At 43.3% G+C, this 18,717-nt stretch overlaps 1 protein-coding gene across 12 annotated transcripts in view; it reads right to left on the reverse strand.

The window, feature by feature from the left end:
• Positions 1–10,588, reverse strand: part of LOC138405844 (NACHT, LRR and PYD domains-containing protein 12-like) — a 60,800-nt gene extending 50,212 nt beyond the window's left edge. For 9 of the 12 annotated variants that reach the window (XM_069515876.1, XM_069515901.1, XM_069515886.1 and 6 more), the window contains exons 1-8: positions 10,497–10,588; positions 9,968–10,147; positions 9,748–9,867; positions 9,079–9,365; positions 6,694–8,920; positions 5,511–5,684; positions 4,643–4,816; positions 1,526–1,699 (exon numbers count right to left, since the gene is read on the reverse strand). In XM_069515876.1, the coding sequence (XP_069371977.1) occupies positions 1,526–1,699; positions 4,643–4,816; positions 5,511–5,684; positions 6,694–8,920; positions 9,079–9,365; positions 9,748–9,867; positions 9,968–10,147; positions 10,497–10,573 (3,413 nt within the window). In that variant the 5' untranslated portion in view covers positions 10,574–10,588. Of the gene's footprint in view, positions 1–1,525; positions 1,700–4,642; positions 4,817–5,510; positions 5,685–6,693; positions 8,924–9,078; positions 9,366–9,747; positions 9,868–9,967; positions 10,148–10,496 lie in introns of all 12 variants that reach the window. The other 3 variants (XM_069515878.1, XM_069515888.1, XM_069515894.1) reach the window with 3 other exon arrangements.
• Between the last annotated feature and the right edge of the window lie 8,129 nt (positions 10,589–18,717).

Here is an 18,717-nt window from a genome sequence, read left to right on the forward strand (position 1 = left end):
AGTGATTCTTTCAGAAACGTTCTTCACTCATTACCTGGTATTAACACTCACTCATTATTACTTGGGGAGACATGAATACTATCATGGACCCTACACTTGACCGCTCTTCCACAAGACCGTCACCACTCTCAAAGTCTGCTCTGGTTCTGCAGTCGTATCTGGAGACCGATGGGGTCGTTGACGCACGGCCACTTCTTTATCCATCAGACAACACTGGTTTTTCTCTCCTGTACATCAAACATACTCGTGCATCCATGACTTTTTGGTTGATGAAAAGTGATTATCTCAGGTAAAAGCATGCACGTATAATAGTATTGTAATATCTGATCATAGCCCTCTGGTGTTAGAGCTCAGCTCTCCTCATCAAAATTCTATTTACTCATGGAGGCTTAACCCTCTCCTGCTATCTGATGAAGGGTTTCTCCAGTACATCTCCAAACAGATGGACCTTGTTCTAAACACAATAACAGAGGACATGTGGCAGTCTGTCCTTCATAGAGTACGTTCTTCCTCCATCTGTGACAGACATGGACTCCTACAATTGAAGATTCTACATGGCTTCATTTGTCAAAGGAAACATGAGCAAAGATTGATCCAGGGTTAGAGCCCTTATGCAACAGATGTAAGGCAGACACAGGTTCCCTCATTCATACTTTTTGGACTTGTCCAAATCTTCACAATTATTGGACGTCTATATTTGAGACATTCTCTGAGGTGTTTGGACTCAATTTAACCCCTCCCCCTTTGATTGCAATTTCTGGAGGAGTTTCTGAAGACGCTCTCCTTCCCAAACATTACTCCAATGCTATTGCTTTCGCCTCCCTAATTGCTCGGAGACTTCTCCTTGTGAAATGGAAGCAGGAGGCCTCTCCCACTCATGTGCTATGGACTCCAGAACTTCTGAAGTTTTTACATCTGGAGAAAATAAGGTGGACGTTAGGTGGTTCAACAGGTACATTGGATAAGACGTGGCAACCATTTCTAGCACACATGAAGACGCTAAAGCTGTGTACCCTTCTGTGACTGATTTGTGTTTGAACCAAGGTGTAAAACATTTGACATGGAGACAGCTGTGATTGACATACATGTCTTCCTCTTTACTGGATTGTATGGACATTTGCTCATTATCATTTGTTGTTGTTTTGCCTGAAGTTTTTCTTGTGAAAGTTGACATTTGACTTCATTTCATGTTATTGTTTATCCTTTTGTTTTGTTTGTTCATCTTTTTATTTAGAGATATTATTGTCACTATTACTATTGTTTTGTTTGTTTGTTTCTATTTGTTGTGTATGAGATGTTTTTTGTTTTCAGGGGGAGGGACATGTAGAGGGGAGGGGACGAAGATGCATCAGACACACCTCTGTATTAGCATTTAGCACTTACTGGATTACAAAGCTGCTGTATGTTGTTTATAAAAAAGGGAAATAAAATTATTTAAAAAATAATACAATGAGTATTAAATGAGATGAACTGTGTATAAATGCTGTGTTATAGATATGAGATCAACAAAAGTCAGTGAACTGACCTCAGAGTCTCCAGTGGACAGGTTGGACTCTGTAGAAGACCACACAGCTCCTTCACTCCTGAGTCCTGCAGCTCGTTGTCACTCAGATCCAGTTCTCTCAGATGAGAGGGGTTTGACCTCAGAGCTGAAGCCAGAGAAGAACAGCTGATCTCTGACAGTCTGCAGCCCTCCAACCTGAAGAAAGAATAAAACTTAACTGTAAATGAATCTGAGTTCATGTGTGAAAATAACAGATATTCATGTCAGCACAGACTCATAACATGGAAGATAAATATGAAATCAGACATGTTGGACTAAAGACGAGTCCTGATTCAGTAACAATAGATTATTTGGACCCGGTCTCTGTCCTGCAGATCAGTTTATGAAATCCAGAACTAAACACAGATGAGTTTTAACAAGTAGCTGAATATTTAAAATGTCCCAGATTAATGAATGAATGGATTCAAGTTATGTCTGAAGAGGAATTATGTTCAATGAGTATTAAATGAAGCGTTCGGGCATAGCTTCACTTGACAACAAATGACGTCATGAGGTCAAAGGGCAAACTCCGCTAGGGTACGCTCGTTTACATTCCCCGGGCGGTCCGGGGGTTTACGTTACCACTATATAGTCTATGCATAATATGTCAATGATATCCGGCTATGGCCATGATCCAAACCTGTGACTCTCTCTCTCTCTCTCTCTCTTTATGTTATGACGGCCCATTAAGTACATTTGCAGGTATTTTCTTTATCTAATATATTTTATTTTATTGGATTGTTTATTAAAAACAAAAGTGGGGGGGGGGGGGGGGGGGGGTTCTACCTTATGTTGCTTCTCTATCAGATAATTGAATCACTAGTTTAATAGACTGATTATAGCTCAAATACTTTTCTATCAAAGAGACAGTGGCTGAGACCAAGAGTGTGATCTCAGAAAAAGCTTGGAAGCTTTGGGAGTCTTGTGTTTTTCTTTAGAGAATGACACTGAGGATAATGGGGAGGTTGGGGTTGATGTGTTCATTGTTTGTGTTGAAGGTTTTATCTGTATTCACTTGGTCATGTTTGAACGTACTAAGGTCGACTAGAGTTACACAGCTAACTCAGATACATCACAAAAGGTATAAAATGATCCTTCACATTTTCTTCTTCCATAAACTCTGATGGCAACACCTGCTCCCTCAACTTCAGGGAGAAACGGCTGCCACATGAATCTAATCAGCTGGAATGTTAGGGGACTTAACCATCCAATCAAACGTCATCAAGTATTCTCTCATCTCTTACACCTTAAAGTCAACATTGCATTTCTTCAACAAACTCAGCTACAAAATAGAGATCACCCGAAAATGAAGAAAGATTGTGTTGGACAAATGTTCCAGTCTAAATTCAACAGTAAAGCTAGGGGTACTGCTATTTTGATTCATAAATCAGCTCCATTGATTGTCTCCCATGTAGTAGCTGACCCAAATTAAAAAAATAATGAAGCCTAGAACCAGGTATGGACAGGCCTCTGACACAGGAGTCGTTCCCTGGACCTCAGGATGCTCTGACTATGTACAACTATGAATGAACGACATGACGATGCCTAAACAAACACACAAGCACAGCCTGGACTCATCTCACATTCATCATTGTGGCGGTGGGGTAGGGTTAGGGCGCCAACTGCTGGACAACAGGGAGGAGTGGCTCAGCTGGTGATCCGACAGCTGGGCAGAATCAGGTAATCAGGGCAATCAATAAAAGCATGCTTGTAACCTGGTTCTGCCTCTTGTAGTAGGCTGGCGTCCCGAGACCCCGAGAGCGGCGGACGTGTGCGTGCGTGAGCGGGATTGAAGACCCACCCAGACAAAGTGAAAGAGCGAGAGACAAACATACGTCTGTGTGTAGGTTGCCAAGGAAGGCAACCGTAATAAAAGACTTTACGCCAGCCATTCTCTCCTCCCGTCATTCCCCGGAGTGGGCCGAGTATTCCCACAATCATTAATTACTCTTAAATACAAACTACATCCTGCCGAAAAGCAAGACAAGACTAATTCAAATGGAATGAATCTAAATGTGTTCACGTTGGTACTAAAAAATATATCTACTGCTATTCTAACATGGCCACAGACTCCTGTGTCAGAGGCCTGTCCATACCTGGTTCTAGGCTTCATTACTTTTTTAATTGCCAATTTTTTGGTTCCGGTAACCTGCCCGAAGCCTCCAGCCTCCAGCAGGAGCCCCTGTGACCTGGACGGGACACCGCTGTTAGCATTAGCCGCTCAGCGGGGCCTGTTCAGGAAGCAGGCGGGAGCTTTTATTTTCCATATCAGGATGCCCCAGGAAATCGGTAAAGAGTCTCCAGTTGGTCCAAAATGCTGCAGCACGAGTGCTGACAGGAACTAGAAGGAGAGATCATATTACTCCTGTCTTGGCTTCTCTACACTGACTCCCTGTAAGATTCAGAATAGATTTCAAAATCCTGCTCCTCACATTTAAAGCTCTTAACAATCAAGCTCTTCATATCTCAAAGAGCTGATAACACCATATTATCCAAAGAGATCACTTCAGTCACAAAACACAGGCTCTCTTGTGGTTCTAGAGTCAGTAAGAGCAGAACAGGAGGTAGAACCTTCAGCTACCAGGCTCCTCTCCTGTGGAACCAGCTCCCACTCTGGGTTCGGGAGGCAGACAACCTCTCAGCATTAAAGTTAAAGTGAAAACGTTCCTCTTTGATAAAGTCTATAGTTCTGGATCAGGTCCTGACCCATCACTTAGTTAAGCTGCTATAGGTCTAGACTGCTGGGGGAACTCCCATCATGCACTGAGCACCTCTCCACTTCTCTCTGTCTCTCTGCCCCCCCACATTCATTCATTTATTTATTTTAATACATGTCAATGACTGTTTCACTTTGTCCTCCCATAGTCTCTCTCTCTCTCTTTTTCTCTCTCATCTCAGATATCTCTGACCCCTGAACCTCAGGACAACAACTTTTACTATTACTAATTACAATATCTCAGTAATTCATTATGATATCAAATGTGTCTGTTATCAATAATAATTAATAGTCTTTACACTGTTGTTCACATTTTAACAAGTCAGATCTGATGCCTGATGGTGCTCAAGTGTCCCCGGTCTTTCAAAAGTCAGTGAACTGACCTCAGAGTCTCCAGTGGACAGGTTGGACTCTGTAGAAGACCACACAGCTCCTTCACTCCTGAGTCCTGCAGCTCGTTGTCACTCAGATCCAGTTTTCTCAGATGAGAGGGGTTTGACCTCAGAGCTGAAGCCAGAGAAGAACAGCTGATCTCTGACAGACTGCAGCGACTCAACCTGAAGAAAGAATAAAACTTAACTGTAAATGAATCTGAGTTCATGTGTGAAAATAACAGATATTCATGTCAGCACAGACTCATAACATGGAAGAGAAATATGAAATCAGACATGTTGGACTAAAGACGAGTCCTGATTCAGTAACAATAGATTATTTGGACACGGAGACTCAACCTGGATAAAGAAATGTGAATATTTGAATGTGTCCTCCTGTTATTGTGGATCGTCATCATGTCAACACAGACTCTCAACATGCTGCTGACCTCAGTCCAGTCTGTGACCTGAAGATAAATATCACATCAGACATGTTGGACCATTGTTTCATTCATCACCTTCTTCTCTGTGTGTTTGGTCACTGAGTAGGTTTGTGTCATTAAACACTGTTTAAAGTAGAGATGGCTCCTGACAGTCACTTCCTGTTTGGTTCTATACTCATCAACTGTCCAACGTGCTTCAATAAGAACGTGTCTTATTGTTGAGAGCCTGAGGAGGACGAGTGCTCGGTCTCTGTCCACATGTTACTCACTGACACTTTATGAATGGAGTTGGACTGATGAGGTGGACGTGACTGACAGGCTGGGTGAGGGACAGATGACTGAGGGACAGTGAGCAGAACTGAGACAGTTCAATTTAAATAAATGACCAAATAAGAAAGAACTTTAAAAGTGAACCTTCAAGGATTTAAGGACCTGACCTCAGAGTCTCCAGTCGACAGGTTGGACTCTCCAGTCCAGCACAGAGCAGCTTCACTCCTGAGTCCTGCAGCTTGTTTCTATTCAGAACCAGTTCTCTCAGATGTGAGGGGTCTGACTTCAGAGCTGAGGCCACGACTTCATAGTGAATCTCTGAGAGTTCACAACCAACGAGTCTGTAATTAAAGAAAATATCAAATGTGTTAGAATAAAATCAGAAAACACAACATTCATACAAAACGTGATCATGTGACCCTCACCCTGGTTAATCCACTTTCTGCCTCTTGAACATTTGATCTTAAAAACACCTCCAGAGAATCCTTTCAGATTTGGTACAAGCGTTCATTCAGACTAACAGATGACCTCATTAGATTCAGGTGGTCAAAGGTCAGAGGTCAAGGACTTGAACATGACGTCTCAAGTCTGTCTTTAGAGAACTTCCTCACATTTTGACCAGTTGGACTCAAAGATCAACTGATTAGATTTCAGTGGTCGAAGGTCAAAGGTTACAGTGACCTCATATTATTGTGAGTGCAACATGTCAGTGACCTGCAGGGACTGACTCTGCACTGGTTGGTGGTGGTGCACAGACACAGGATGAGAATTCTAGTTTGAAGAAAGAATAAACTGTTCATGTTTAAAACTTTTCAACTAAGTTCACGTTCATTTGTTCTGTTTTTTATTGGGATGATTTAGACGACAGTTTTTAATCGATGGTGTCGGATCATGAATCCAGATCTTCACTTTAACACGGAGTCCTGCAGTTCACGGTCTCTGAGCACAAAATGTTGACGAGTCATGTTTCATGTTTAAATGTAGCCTCAGAAACTCTGGAGTGAATCAAACCGACTGAGTTCATCTTTCACCAGCTTCAAGAAAACTTCTAGAACATACTGGATATACAACAATGAGATGAGAATGTGTATATACCATATGTACACATGTACTATTGTATACATATATTATACACACACACACTACATGTCTTTGGTTTGTGGATGAAGCTGGAGAACCCAGAGAAAACCCTGCAGACAGGAGGAGAACATCCTCCTCACAGAGAGGCTGCACTAACAGTGTTGACCACTACAACACCATGCTGCCCACAAGAAGGAGAATCATTGAACACTGTGTGTGTTTGACTCATCTACACTGATTCAACATGTTATTGATCATGTCTGGACTCACAGAGCCTTCCTGCAGTTCCTCACAGCTGGGATCAGTCTCAGTCGACCCTGGTTCGATGTGTTGAACTTCTCCAGGTCCAACTCGTCCAGAACCTCCTCTGACATCTGCAGCATGTAGGCCAGAGCTGAGCAGTGGATCTCAGAGAGTTTCTTTGATTTGTTCTCTGACGTCAGGAACTGTTGCATCTGCTGATGTACTGAGTGGTCGTTCATCTCAGTCAGACAGTGGAAGATGTTGATGCTTCTGTCAGGAGAAATGTTATCACTCTTAATCTCCTTCAGGTTGTTGATGATTCTCTGGATGATCTTTGGATTGTTCTCTGTCCGACCCAGCAGGCCTCCTAAGACTCTCTGGATGATGTTTGGATTGTTCTCTGTCCGACCCAGCAGGCCTCCTAAGACTCTCTGGATGATGTTTGGATTGTTCTCTGTCCGACCCAGCAGGCCTCCTAAGACTCTCTGGATGATGTTTGGATTGTTCTCTGTCCGACCCAGCAGGCCTCCTAAGACTCTCTGGATGATGTTTGGATTGTTCTCTGTCCGACCCAGCAGGCCTCCTAAGACTCTCTGGATGATGTTTGGATTGTTCTCTGTCCGACCCAGCAGGCCTCCTAAGACTCTCTGGATGATGTTTGGATTGTTCTCTGTCCGACCCAGCAGGCCTCCTAAGACTCTCTGGATGATGTTTGGATTGTTCTCTGTCCGACCCAGCAGGCCTCCTAAGACTCTCTGGATGATGTTTGGATTGTTCTCTGTCCGACCCAGCAGGCCTCCTAAGACTCTCTGGTTGGACTCCAGACTGAGGCCGTGAAGGAAGCGAACAAACAGATCCAGATGACCATTTTTACTGGTGAGGGATTTCTTCATGGTTCTCTTCAGGAGGTCATCCAGGGAGAAGTTACCGTCTGTGTTCCTATATGTTCCCAAGAAGTACTTGAGTTCTTCTGAGTTCCTCTTGGTGTAACAGTGGAACATGTAGACTGCAGCCAGAAACTCCTGAACGCTCAGATGAACAAAGCAGTAGACTGATTTGTGGAAGATCACACACTCTCTTCTGAAGATCTCAGTACAAACTCCTGAGTACACCGAGGCCTCTGTGACATTAAGACCACACTGCTCCAGGTCTTCTTGGTAGAACATGATGTTTCCTTCCTCCAGATGTTTAAGCGCCAGCCTCCCCAGCTTCAGAAGAACGTCCCTGTCAGCCTCCGTCAGCTGCTGTGGACTCGTCTCATGTCCTCCACCGTACTTGTTGTTCTTCCTCTTTGTCTGAACCAGCAGGAAGTGTGAGTACAGGTCCGTCAGGGTCTTGGGCAGCTCTCCTCTCTGGTCTGTGGTCAACATGTGCTCCAGAACTGTAGCACTGATCCAGCAGAAGACTGGGATTTGACACATGATGTGGAGGCTCCTGGACGTCTTGATGTGTGAGATGATTCTGCTGCTCAGCTCCTCATCACTGAATCTCCTCCTGAAGTACTCCTCCTTCTGGGCGTCAGTGAAGCCTCGTACTTCTGTCACCCTGTCAACACATGTAGGAGGGATCTGATTGGCCGCCGCAGGTCGGGAGGTTATCCAGACGAGAGCCGAGGGAAGCAGATTCCCCTGGATGAGGTTTGTCAGCAGCACGTTGACTGATGACCTCTGTGTGACCTCAGACACGACCTCCCTGTGGTTGAAGTCCAGAGAAAGTCTGCTTTCATCCAGGCCGTCAAAGATGATCACAGGTTTACAGACAGCGAGCGTCTCTGCCGTGAGCTTCTGTAATGTTGGATGGAAAACACGGAGCAGCGTGAGAAGACTGTGCTGCTCGTCTCTCACCAGGTTCAGCTCCCTGAACGAAAGCACAACCAGCAGACCCACATCTTGGTTTTCTAAACCCTCTGCCCAGTCCAGAGTGAACTTCTGCACCGAGAAGGTTTTTCCAACGCCAGCGACGCCGCAGGTCAGGACGACTCTGATGCTGCTCTGCTGGTCAGTGAAGGCTTTAAAGATGTCGTGGCACTTGATGGGAGTGTCGTGGAGGCTCTTCCTCTTGGAAGCCGTCTCAAGCTGCATCACCTCATGTTCAGTATTAACCTCTTCACTCTGTCCCTCTGTGATGTAGAGCTCAGTGTAGATCCTGTTGAGGAGGGTTCTACTTCCTGTTTCCTCAGTTCCTTCAGTCACATGTTCACATCTCCTCCTCAGACTGATCTTATGTTGGTCTAAAACCTCCTGCAGACCCCGATCTGCTGAAAGACAAGAAACAATGTCAGAGACAGAGAATCTGAGAATCTGCTGATTGTTTTCATCAGATACAGAAAAACTAGAGAAATCAAAGCTTTTGAACTTTGTGCTTTTATAACCAAGTGAAATGTTGATGCTGTCTGAAGGAACAAAATCAAACATGTGCTGTTGTCAGAAGTGAAGACATCAGCAGACACATGTACAGTGCTGCTCTGACCGGCTGTCTGAGCTCCAGCTCCTCTTCTGGATCTTTGTCCACACTGGGGACAGGAGGAGTCTCCTGAAGAACCAGACTGGTCCCAGTATGAGGTGATGCACTGTCTGCAGAACCAGTGTCCACAGCTGGTGGAGACTGGATCCTTCAGGACGTCCTGACACGAAGCACAGCGGGACGACTGCTCCTCCTCAGAAACATGACTCCTCCTCCTCTCTCTGTGAAGACATGTCCTGATAAGTCAAATGTCACAGTCACAGGTCGTCATCACTTCCGTCAAGGAGGTTTTGTTTCCACCCTGTATGTTTGTGTGTTGGTTGGTTGGTTCGTTAGTGGGATTATAAAAACCACTGAACAGATCACCAGTAAACTTGGTGAAGGATGTGTTCTGTGAACCAGATGTTCAGAGGACTGATGTTTATGAGTGAAATGGATCTAGTGAATTTCAAAGTGGTTTCATCAGGAGCGTGTTGGGCCTTGGTGGAGGTCTGAGCTCTTTGAGGGATTCTGAGAGATTAGTCACCAATTTCAATGAAGCTGTGTCCTAATGCAGGGGCCACACTAGAGGAAACTACATCCTCTTCAGATCAGTTCACAGTAGAAACAGTCTCTTACTTTGTGTGTGAGGGTCCAGGTTCATTACTGAAGTTTAGAGGCTCAAGTCTGGACCGGTCACTCTTCAGAGACACACAGCTGAACTCTGGAGACTCTGCTCTCAGTCTGTGGTCCTCACCTCTGCAAACACAAACATGTTTTCATTCAGAACTCATCATTCACTGATTCATTCTCTGAGGATTCAGTTTGGAGGTTCACATGTTTGTAGCAGGTCTCTTACTTTGTGTGTGAGGGTCCAGGTTCATTACTGAAGTATGGAGGAGGTTCTTTGGACCAGTCACTCTTCAGAGACACACAGCTGAACTCTGGAGACTCGGCTCTGTCCTCTTCCTCAACATCACCACTCATCTTCAGTCTGAGAGGAAAAACACTGAGCTCACAGGAATCTGGACAAACAGGTCTGATCAAGAAACTCACCCAAAAATGCCAAGCAAGGACACACACACACACACACACACACACACACACACACACACACAGTAATGTATGATTCTGTTCTTAAACACTTGATTAACAGATGTGATGAAGATAAAAAGTGAAATTGTGAGTTAACTCTGTTTATGAGTCATTTGAAGACACTTTGTTCCACACCTGCTGTTCACATCTGTCTCTGGTGATCCATCACATGGAAACTACGTCTGTCACCAGGTGTGAACTGACAAACTTGGAGCCGTGTGATCAGCAGACGGACGTTAACAGCAGATGTGAGAGTGACAGTAAAACTTTCATAAAGTTGTGTGAACACTCACCTGCTCACTTTGCTTCCTTCTGCTCCTCCAAGTGAAAATGGAGTCTGACACTCTCCTGCTCCTCCTCCTGTTCTCATGCTTCTCCTCCTGTTCTCACGCTCCTCCTCTTGTTCTCATGCTCCTCCTCCTGTTCTCATGCTCCTCCTCCTGTTCTCATGCTCCTCCTCCTGTTCTCATGCTTCTCCTCCGTGTTCTCATACTCCTCCTCCTGCTCTCATGCTCCTCCTCCTGCTCTCATACTCCTCCTCCTGTTCTCATGCTCCTCCTCCTGTGCTCATACTCCTCCTCCTGTTCTCATGCTCCTCCTCCTGCTCTCATGCTCCTCCTCCTGTTCTCATACTCCTCCTCCTGCTCTCATGCTCCTCCTCCTGCTCTCATGCTCCTCCTCCTGCTCTCATACTCCTCCTCCTGTTCTCATACTCCTCCTCCTGTTCTCATGGTCCTCCTGTTCTCATACTCCTCCTCCTGCTCTCATGCTCCTCCTCCTGCTCTCATACTCCTCCTCCTGTTCTCATGCTCCTCCTCCTGTGCTCATACTCCTCCTCCTGTTCTCATACTCCTCCTCCTGCTCTCATGCTCCTCCTCCTGCTCTCATACTCCTCCTCCTGTTCTCATGGTCCTCCTGTTCTCATACTCCTCCTCCTGTTCTCATGCTCCTCCTCCTGTTCTCATGCTCCTCCCCTCTCTCTTTAGACCATTTAAAGGGCCAGTGTGTAAGATTCAGGTGAGAGGATCCATTGTTAGAAACTAAATATAAAATAATCATAGTAATGTTTTCACTCGTGTCTTAATTGTTCCCTTTACTCTAGAATGGGAAGATCAGTGTCACATTATATTATTATATATTTCCAGCGGCGGGATGAAGCTTTCTGGCACAAACACATGAGATGTGTCAGGCTTTAGATGCACACACAATATGTTTATACCAACGAGGAGAAAAATATGAAATATCACCAGACTTTTTCTTTTAAACGTCTTCTCCTGATAATCAGAGAGTTTGACTTTTGGGATTTGAATCATCGATTAAAGTCCGTAATATATTTAACATTTGTCCATCACATGGTCACATTTCACCCAAACGTCCACAGTTCAACACCAACTGAAACTTGTGAATATTCTGATTCACAACATCATCAAAGTCACAAACTATTTCAGCATTTCAAGACTCCCTGAGATCACACACACATATTGTAGTTCATTATTCGCTATATTCTGTTTGTTGTGTTTCTTTCCTTCTATAGTATCGATATTTGTGAAAATCAACAGAGTATTTTGTGTAGTCCTTATGATGTACACAATAATGTTAACACGCACTTGCACACACACCGGGATTTTGTGGGTCAGACACACTCAGCGTAGTTAAAGTTGTTTTTACGACGTTAATAAAATGATCCACTTTACTGGTTAAGCTTGGAGGCAGGATGAAAGACTGTGTTTAAAGATGGACGACGCAGAGGTCTGTTTGTGTGTAGAGCACATTTCTACATGTTGAATAATTTTTTTTCAAATATGGTGTCAGTCATTTTAGGTACTTCTTCTCACTCTGATCTGTAAAGAGTCTTTGTGTTCCTTTGGTTTTTGTATGATACTTGAACTCACCATCGGTCGAGCTTGTATGTTGGAAAATGCAAGATGACAGTGATCGTAAATATCGATCGATATTTAAGCTTGATTTTGGGATAGTGGGAGGAGGTGGAGCCTATGATTATATAGGACGTAGGAGGCCTAAAAAGAGCAGTGCAACACTTGTCACTTTCACAGAAGGACGACCCCCTGACCCCTCTCACTCCTTGTTTTCTTCAGCAGCTGACAAATATTCTGATTTTGCTTTGATGCAACAAGAGTGGGAACGTTTTACAGCCCTCAATTGTAAAACGTCTTTGACCGCTACTGCTCCCTTATCTCAAGGGACTGAAGTGACACTGATAACACTGCTCCCTGTGGAAAGTTTTAAAACGCATGCACATGTATGTTTTCTCTTTCCATGATATCATACGACAAGCTCAGACATAATCTTCTTCATGCGGGGCTTCGAACTTGTGACACTGTGGCTACCAACATGTTTCTTTGTGTTTCAGGTTGCCACCAATGCTTTCGTTTAGTTGAGTGACTTCACACATTCTCAGTGTTATAAAATGCACTTATTGATAAATGTGACTTTATTACAGGATGTAACTTCTGTTTACACACACACACACACACACACACACACACTGTAAAGTTTATTGCGTCTCCAGCAGACTTTGTTATCAGGTACATTTCCTGTCCAAAAGAAGCTGCAGAGCGTTTGTATCTTTCCTTCTTTAGTTGTTTCACCAGTTGATGCTTTCAACATTTTTCTATCACTGCAGAATAATATGAGGAGGTTGTGATAAATTACAATAAAAACCAAACCATTCGAAAAGTCCTTCATCAAATTCCTGTAGTTATTCCCTTTAAATATCAAAACTAATTTCCAGTGTTTCCTTTTAGTGTCGTTATGTGATAATATCGTTGACTCCAGTTTATCCTGTAACCCTGCAGGATCAAGTGGGTTCCAGACTTGATGGATGGATGGATGATCATTTCACTTTACCTGCAGGTGGCAGTGTTTCTTCTTTCACCGCATGATGAACTTCCATGGTTCTAACTAAGTGTTGGATAGTTAATGAATGCGCTGGTATCCATGTTGGTGGAAGGTAACTCGAGTTGACTGATAAATAACCAGGTTACTGATAACCAGCTTCATAGACCTACAGGTTATCCAGGACGGACCAACGTTAGGTTCAGTGAAGAATAAGATTCCTAAAAACCTGCATTGCTGTACAAACATGTATTTCCACTACTTTGCGTTTTCTCCAAACAGCCAAAAGTACTCATAGAAAATTGGTAGTCACACTCTTTACACTGGGGTTTAATATAATCAAGATATACATGAAGTGACAGTATTGATTCTCTTTATTTTTACATAAGACATATGATGGCTGTGCAGTCTGTAAATGAAGAGGTTGCTTTAGATGAAATTTGGAAGAATATTTTGTGTTTATTGAACCTAATGTGAATAACTGTGTGAATTTCAAATGGTTTAAGAGTCTTCAGTCTTTTCTAACTCTGCAGCTCAGCAACAGAATGAACAAGCAAATAATAAAAGTGCAGGTCACCGTGTCAGCGGCTCACATGTCTGAACTTTACACTTTCCCATCCTGGGTAAAGTCAGATGCTATTTTACAGATCAATGGGTCTTTGTTGTAGTTTCTGAAGAAAGAGAGAAGCAAAATGAAATAACAACTCAAGAAAACATCTGCAGGGATGAGCGGATTTATACACAAAAGGCAAAACGCTTGAAAAATAAAAAAAGGAGAAGTAGAATATGCACTTCGGCATTTTTCAAGTTTTAATCAGTTGATCAAACCATCGAGTCATAAAAACATCAGAGGAAAAAATCATGATCAAGTTCAAGAAAAAAGGACAAACAAAGTGAAACAAGGTTTTTCAGAACTAGACAGTGAATATTTCAAATGGCACACACCTTTTAAAACTTTGTGAAGTCAAAGAGAAAAAATATTTTGCAGGTAAACAACATAAACAACGTCATAATTCTCCCTGAAGCCGCCTGGGAACTTAATTCATTCTTCAGTACAAATCTGTGAACGCTGCAAAGAGCCTTAACCTGAGGAAACACATTTCTGTCTCGGAGGCTAAAGTAGATTTTATAAAATCTGCAGAGCTCTGACTTTCACATCTAAACTTCTACTTCATGATACAAGTTTTAAAAGAAATCAGATTTAATATCGTTAAAATCAAGGTTTCAATAATTTAAAGGTTTTTCTTCCTTATTCTTTTCTGTTCTGAATTCAATCTGTGTTGAAGTTCTGGGGTCAGCAAGTTCAGCAGACGGAGGGATTACGGGAATAGCAGTGTGTGTGTGTGTGTGTGTGTGTGTGTGTGTGTGTGTGTGTGTGTGTGTTAGACCTCCTCTCATTGACACGGAGTCCCAGGGGCAAACATGTGACAGAATGTGTCTCTGACAAAGAGCAGTTTGTCTGGTCATCACTTCTTCAAAGAGACGTTTGGTTTCTTAATACTTTTAAAATACACCTGGAATGTTAAAAAAAACCCTGAAACAAAATGTACTTTAGATGTACTTTACTCTTAAATGTGAACGTGTCCCTCCATCCATCCATATACTGCTCGGTGTTGCAGGGGGAGGAGCAGGAGCCAATCCTAACTGACGTTGAGAGATGGGTTACACCTGCATATAGAGTCTAGAGCCAACAACCATTCACAGCAGAATTCACAGTGTTCTCAGGAACATTAGAGACTTCACACAGTCAGGATCTGACCCAGAATCCAGGTGAATGCAGACGCTGCCAAGTTCCTGTCGAGCTGCATCTGTCAGAGCCTGACGGAAATATGTTGTGACTTTTTGAACTTGTGCGACAGATTCTGTGGACAGATTTTTGGAACGGAATACCTTCAGATATTAGCGTTTAGATTTAAAATACAGATACATTTTTATTTGATTCTGCGTCACCTGCTTACAAATTAAAAAAACGAATAATTTGTGTCAGAGGATTCAACAGCTCAGTTTCAGCATGAACTTGGCAGCGATGAAGGAATGTTGAAGCTCTCTGAGGCGTCTGCTGTCAGTTACCTGTCAGCTTGTCTGTTTGTCCGTCAGCAGGTTCAGTGAAAATCTACTGAAGCCATTTCTGGGGCGTGTTGGGAAGAAGACATGCAATTAAATAAAAGCGGTGGTGCAGGTCTGTGCTTTGGTTATAATGCACCTTGACATTTGTTCCAAACAAATAAACCGAACGAGGAGTAGAGGGAGAAGAGATGTGTTCATCTCCAGTCCAGTCAGTCATTCTCTGAAATCTTCTGCGTGGTACATTAGTGAAACCAGGTTTCAAGTGTGTGTGAGGGAACACACTCCGAACACACACTCTTCTTCTGCCAGTGAACCACACAGACAAAGACCCACTTCTTCTCACTGGCTTTCAATTCAAGTTGAGTTTGATTTCATCTGTTATTGGACAATAAACTTTATGATGTTAACCGTTTTATTGCTTTTTATTACTTTCTGCTCTGTTTACATTCTACAGAAGCGTTTTGCATTCACTATCTACTGTACCGGGTCAATTACCGGTTACCACGTGGCCGGCCTGAATGCATTTCAAATGCATCATCTTATATCCATGGAGCATGCCATATCTGTCCAACTGATCCTGGAGAAACTTTGCTATGTCAGCAGATCTGAATCTGCTTTCCTTCTGAACAACCGCAAAGTCCTCAGACGTCAGCGTAGAGTCGACAAACTAATGATGATACATCAATCTGACTTAAAGACAGGACGATCTCCCAGAGTCTTCAACCGGATCAGAGTAGAACTTGATTAAACTAAACAAGCCCGTTTGTTTCCATCACATCGAGCTCTCGATAAAGGAATGAATGTGTCTATTGTTTCAAATGCTCTCTGACCTCAGAAAAATAATTAGTCCGAAAAACAGAAGAAAAAATAAATTACTCAGAAAAACCCGGAGTTTTTTTGTTTTTTTTCATGTAAATGCAACACGCTTCCGTAACATTCTCTTAATGTGGTTTTAATCCTGTTCACTGCTTTAGTCAACTGTGGCTGTTTTAAACCTGATATTTAAACTTTGACTTGAAATATGGAGTAAATATGTCTGGTCCTACAGATGCTCTCCCTCTCCTGCAGGGCCCCCAGTAAAAAGCCTGCAGCAGATCGTCACCACGAGTGAGTTGATAACGTTTTCAAACATGCGACAAACAGAAGAGAGCAAATATCTGAAGACAGAAAACCAGAGACACACACCTAGAAGACAGGGACGAACATGTCTACAGAGCTTTTGGGGATTAGCGGGGAAGGTGTTGATGTGCGGTAAACACAAACTGTCACAAGCTGTTAATCCCAGCTGTGGTCATAATGCGGTTTCAGCCCCGATGTGTTACATCACCGCTAATCAGTCAGCGTCTCTGCACAAAGAAACTTTTACATAATCACATTTATGTAATATTTTAATCTCACTGTCAACACACTGCACCGTCTATAGGAAGGAATGGCCCAGACTGAGGGGGGGGGGGGGGAGGACCGGGGGCCAGAGGTCGATTACGACACATGTTTCTGACGCCTGTGTTCATTATGGCTTCAAGCTGCTGATTTTCTTTAAGATGAATCAATGGATAACATATATTTTTCTATAATGATTTCTGTTTTTCAAAAGGCAAGTCCCAGCCTGGTGCAACACGTCCGAATGCATCTGTCTCCAAATGAGAACATTGAACATTTTCAAATGAGCAAAGCAGCCAGTGGATGTTCATCGAACAGTCAATCTTATTTCCTGTTAGAGCACAAAGGCCGTTTTTTGACTTGAGACGACGTTAATTTGTTGAAACACGCTCAGCAGCCACATGTACGTTTGCAAACTAAAGATTCTGATTTAAAACATTTGATTTCTGATGTGATCTGACAGCTCATCCCCAACAGAGACGGTTCAGTCCTGCACAGAGCGATGAGCCGATAAAAACCCACATTCATTTATTTCATGTCTCATCCGTGGCTGTTTTCTTTGGCCTGTGTGGAGTTTGTGTGTCCGGGCACCGCTGTTCCTCTCTACGTCTCTGTCTTGTTCAAATGTTCCCTCTGTTCGTGGAAAAGAGCCAGAGGAGGAATGCTTTGTGTGCTTTTAACCCTTTGTCTGGCCCTGATCTGTTCATCCTCTGCCTGTGATCTCTGCAGTTGGAAGCACATCCCGGTGACGTCGCCGCTCCGACTCTCACACACAGACAAAGGAGGGCTTCCTGGACGGGATTACACGGTGACTCAGAGCGGCGCTGAGCGTCCCAAAGGAACCTTTACAAACCACGACGCTCCGCTTTCATGGCCAGGAGCAGTTAGAGCGGCTGATTTGAAACTGGAAGCGTTTCCTACAGTGGAGCGACAGATTGTCACCAATGAACGAAACCAAGGCCTGGACGTCCTTCTGCGAATTCCTCATCCCAGCTCCATCTCGAAGGAGGTCATAATCCTTAAACACTGTTGAACGTACAAACGTTAGAGCCACGGGGTGAAAAAGTTGTTTACAAGTAAATATTTTAAAAAAAGCCGGAGGGGCAGAACACCCTCTTCAAAGTCCCGACGCTTTCCTGCAACTAAAACTGTTTTCCTCCAGATACGCTGGCGTCCTCCCACAACACACAGAGATGCAGATTGTGCCTCTCAATGACCCTAAAGTGATATCTACCCCCCCCACTAAGGAAGTTATGCTTTCACCTGCTTATGTTTGTGTGTTAGTTAGCAGCGCTACACAAAACCTACCGGACGGACGGATCACCACACAACTCTATGAAGGAACAGGTCAGAGAAGAAGACATCACATTTTGATGCTGCTCTGGATCAGGGGGTGTTTTTTTTTTTTTAAACATTGTGAAGTTGACCGTAGTTGAAGTTTACGCTCAAGACAACAACAATCAATTATCTAGAATCTAGTTTAAACTCTGGAAACTTTCCTTGGTCCCCTGAGGATCTCTCCTCTCACTCCTCTGGGTCAGACTGGAATCATTTAACAACCTCACGGTGTCGTCATGGTGACGCTCCTTCACCTCCTGCACATACATCCAGTCTGTATGTTCTCATCGCTGATTGGCTCCCTGAAGTTGACTGTGGTGACTTTGGCCAATGAGAAACGTCAGCGATGAGAAAAGCAACGCACCGGTGAGCGGCCAGCGTGTTACATCACGATGGAAAGAGCCAGAGACCAGAGCCAGTGAGCGTTCAGAGTTGTGTCGAACCAAACTGTGACACAAGGACGAAAATGTCAAATCAAGATGATTAGGGGACAGAAACTTAAACATGTCTTTTGTTTATAAAAATAAAAAGCCAAACTATATCTTCCATTGTGACTATGATTTAAACTCAAGATGAGATGAGATGAGATGAGATTATACTTTATTAGTCCTACAACGGGAAAATGTATAAGATCACAACAGCAGGAGTAAAGAATACGCATCAGTCAGTAATAATAAGTAACATGCAATACTTAGGTGTGAGGCCTATAATGAAAATATGAAGAATATACATACCTTTTATACGTTTTAATAGGAACGCACTAAGTTGCTTCAAAATGTTAAGAAAAGACATAAAATAGATCACACCAGTGTGTATTAGTGCGTCCTGTCCCTGTGAAATAAATACAAGTAAAGAAAGGAAATCAAAAAACAG

The sequence above is a fragment of the Paralichthys olivaceus genome, chromosome 2, assembly GCF_024713975.1.
Source record: "Paralichthys olivaceus isolate ysfri-2021 chromosome 2, ASM2471397v2, whole genome shotgun sequence".
Classification (NCBI taxonomy): Eukaryota; Metazoa; Chordata; class Actinopteri; order Pleuronectiformes; family Paralichthyidae; genus Paralichthys; species Paralichthys olivaceus.